General features: G+C 41.5%; 1 protein-coding gene across 1 annotated transcript; it reads right to left on the bottom strand.

The window, feature by feature from the left end:
- Positions 1–316: 316 nt before the first annotated feature.
- On the bottom strand, positions 317–3,100 carry LOC125542426 (chloroplastic import inner membrane translocase subunit HP30-2-like). Its single transcript, XM_048705470.1, has 6 exons — positions 2,732–3,100; positions 2,301–2,416; positions 1,914–2,040; positions 962–1,116; positions 805–867; positions 317–710 (listed from the first exon to the last, which is right to left on the bottom strand). The coding sequence occupies exons 1-6, from the start codon at positions 3,026–3,028 to the stop codon at positions 683–685; spliced, it is 786 nt and encodes a 261-aa protein (XP_048561427.1). The 5' UTR covers positions 3,029–3,100; the 3' UTR covers positions 317–682.
- Between the last annotated feature and the right edge of the window lie 1,045 nt (positions 3,101–4,145).

Raw genomic sequence — 4,145 nt, forward strand, 5'->3', positions numbered from 1 at the left:
AAGGATGATCCAGGGCCAAACTGCCAACTAGCCCCACCGAACCACCGAAGGGAAAAAATAGAACAAATTTCAGCATTCCATACACGTGACAAATCAGAACTCCCCAGAGGATATAAATAAACAACCACAAGAAAAACCCTAAAAGCCTCAACGGCACAGCGAAGGGCACCATTCACTTCCAGTTTTTATAGAACGACAGAGGTAGTTCTTTGGTAGGGGAAGGAGAGAATATGGTGGAGTAGGCGAGCATTGAGCCTCCCACGGTGGTGACAGAGGCCGTTTGACCGCTGCCGGAGCAAATGCTGACAAATTCACCTCCACATAAATTTCATTCTTCATTGCAGATTTTTACCCAAAAACTGTGATCTATTACAAAATTCAACAAATCACAGTTTGCTACTTGAGTTACAGAGTAGAATGAGTGGTGGAGAACTCAAAGATGCAGGCAACTAATTATTACCAGAAATCAGTTATCAACGAAAAAATTATTACCAGAAATCGAATAAGGAATTGCAAAAGCGCTCACCGTCTAATAATAACTAGACAAACAAAACTACTTCCGCCTTCAGATTATGTGGTGGTGCCCAGACAGGTTATCATCAAAACAGAGATGGACATAGCTCCGGATGATACTATCTGTATAAAACTAAAAAAAGAACCACCAGCAGATAGCGGCAAGTTTTCACTGTGCTTTGGCCAGCCCAGAATCCCTGGGAAATATAAACAGATATAGATCAAATAAATTAATTCAAGTAAGCAAAAATACGTCTAGAACCATGAAATTCTTGTGGAATGATCCCAAACCTTTTAATTTGATCAAGTATGATCAATCTGGGGCCAGGGGGGATCTTTACATCTTTCAAAGCACTAATAACGCAACATGAAGTAGAGTAAATGAATACATCTTACATGGATAAGTAAAAAAAGGGTATCGAACACAACTGGACCTAGATAAACTTACCTGTCAGTAAGGAGGGGCAAGGTATGATCAGTAAGGTGACCCTTCCTGAAATTCTTCTCATATTTCTCGAGGCCCAGATTTTGTAACATGCTACTTGTCCTGGCATAGTAGTTATGTTCACTCACACCCTGTGGCTTTGAGAACCTCTGCCCAATCTACATACCCATAAGCAGAATTATTTATTACATAATATGAATGCCAGACCGACAATCATATATCAGCTAGTTGTGGGTTGATGACAAGGCAACCAAATACGTAGCAAAGAAGATTTGGGAAAAAAAAAAGGAGAAGCACCCCTTTCGATTTCACCATAATGGCATCAGCATAATATGTGCGTCTGTTTACACTCACAATTTAGCAAAAGTCAAGCAAATTTTTTCTTAAAAAAATTCCATCCAGCTGCCATGAAACAAAAAGTTGCTCTTCCATGCCCAAGGTTCTTCTCTTCTGTTTTCTGGAGACCTAAGGCCTGCAAGGCCCCAGCCTCCAGGCTTTTCCTACTTGCTGGCCATGTTCTAGAGATAATTCAGTGAGGTTTATAATACTGAAAGGAGAAAAGGAGGCATGGAAGTGCTCAAGCAAACTTGCCATCAGAATATTTTTTATATGCCAAACATTTCCATGCAGACAGTACCATCAGAATAAAATTAATTATGAATTTTAAAAGCTAAATGCTGGTTCATAATGCTCTGGTGAAGCACATGCTGTATCTACTTTAAAGTTGGTCATGATTCGTCTAATGTACAGAAGCAACTGTCATCAACACATGCAAGGCAAAAGAATATCCGTTTACTCAATTATTAATGTACCCATCCAAACTACAAAAGATCATAAGCAGGCAACAGAACAGCAAATTGACCTTTCATCAACATTGAAAATTTATTGGCAAGATGGACTGCACAGAAAAATGAAACCAAATTGTAATAACCAACAAAGATGACTAGATCATTACCATGAAAAAGCCACCCTGAAATACCGCAAAACCAACACCGGATGAGATTGCATTTGCGACCGGATTAGGAGTTCCCATTCCACTCACTAGAGAGAACAGAACACCGGAACCAAAAGCGGCTGCCATGCTATAAAAAATACAAATAGGATATCTGTCATGCATAAAGTGACAAGTATCGATTTCTTAATTGGAGTTAAAGAATTAACAAGAAGAAACCTGAAGCTGTGCAATAAGGACCATCCTTTGGATAATAATTACCAAAAGGAAGGTCAATTGCCTCTTTGCATTGCCAAGATTAAATAAAACGCATGTATGGGACACCACACTGATGATATAAGCTATAGTCCTTGAAATCTGCCAAATAAAAATGGAATACCTAAGCCTCACCTGCCCTGGATGTCGTCTACTCCACGTATCCTTCTCATAACACATGATATGCCTGCGTTTGTACCAGACATGACTGCAAAGTTCCGCGCCTGCACCAACGGTCCAGCAGCTAAAACCTGCGAGGCAAGAAAGCAGGCTGGTGAGCATCATGTGAAAGTTCAAAACTTAGGATTCATGAGATATCTGTCTGTCTGGCCAACATTTGCTACTATGTCCTCAAGGTGAAAATGCAGGCCTTAACCTATGTTGTGACTATAGATAGATCAGGAATCATAAGTGACGGGTCACAAGCCAATATAACAAATAAACTATGAGAAAACATGTTCCAATCGTACACATAATCGTTATCGGTTATCACGGACAATTAATTCATCAACAGGAAATAATAAGATAAATAAGCAGAGGAGGGTGGGGTATATAGGGTTCGCAACCTGCGCCTGCTTGAAGGATGCCATGGCCTGCGGGTTGGCGTTGGGAGGGAGCGGCGGCACCCACGGCGCTCCCCCGTCGGCAGTGATGGAGCCCATCAGGCCCCCGAGCGCCCCGCCCTGGACCGCCCCCGCCGCCGTGGTCACCACCGCCTCGACATGGATGGGCTGCTTCGCCATCCACGCGCGGAACCCCGCCTCCAGCGCCCTCACGCGCCCGCTCCACTCCTCCAGCGGGTTTCGGCCGCCGCGCGCCTGCGCCGGCGACGACGGCGACGGCGACGGCGAGGAGGAGGCCATCGCAACCGAATCCCCTCTGCTTCTCGCCTTCCCCTCGCGTCTCGGCGCCTTAGAAAACGGCCAGCCTATTCTTCGCAGCAGCGTAGGATAATTGCCAGGTCGCGCACATGGGCCGCGCAAATTGCGCTCTCTTCGCGGAAGAAAAAAATAGTTTTTTTTAGTAACAGAAAAAAATAGCTGTACTGTTCGATAGGAAAAATAAATTCGATTGATCCCTGCTGCATTCACAGATTAATAGAACTTTTTTTGAGGATCATTAAAATAACTTCTTTATTGTAAAGAAAACGTTCATGATTTTTTAAAAAGAATGTACACGGATTAAAATCGTTCATGAATTTGGAAAATGATCACGAATTAAAAAAAGCCATGGATTTATTATGAAGTGTTCTTAAATTTATCATAATGTTCCATTATTTTCAAAAAAATTAATGAATTTTAAAAAGGGTCACACATTTTATTAGATGCTGCACAATTAGTAAAAGTTCACAATTTTAGAAAAAAACTTCACGGATTTAAGGAATGTTCATTCATTGTTAAAAGAAAGATAAATTGATAAAATGAACAATGACCAATGAACAATGAAATAAAAATCAAAAGAGGGAAAATAAAAAATATGAAAAAAAATATTAGAGAAAATAAAGAGAAGACCAAGCTAAGAGCAACTGAAATAACAAAAAGAGAAACTAGAAAAAAATCAGGCAGAAAACGGCGGTGAAAGACAGAAAGAGATAAGGGCATGGCCAATGCATAGCGCCAAGGTGATGCCCCGCATGCCTTGTAGGATCGAATGTCAAGAGAAATAGGTTCGGATGGGAAAACGAGATCCTCTGCAGGAGACGGGTGCTTGGAGAGAAAAAGTGTGGTTCGATGTAAAAAGCTGAAAAAGTTAGAGTGGAAAGTAGAGATGCATGTGTACTAGAATCTCTACTTTCTATTCCTTGATGAGGTCCACTAGTTGTAGCTCGCGTTGGGAAGAAAAATTCAATGTAGATACCTTAAACTACTTTTTCTCATGGGGAGAAAAAATCCATATGCCACCATTTTTCATGCCCTAAATGGTTGAGCCCGCCAGCAGAGCAACACCCACGTGATTTTTAGGATATTCTACTCTTTATCC

Source organism: Triticum urartu, chromosome 3 (genome assembly GCF_003073215.2).
Source record: "Triticum urartu cultivar G1812 chromosome 3, Tu2.1, whole genome shotgun sequence".
NCBI classification, from domain to species: Eukaryota; Viridiplantae; Streptophyta; class Magnoliopsida; order Poales; family Poaceae; genus Triticum; species Triticum urartu.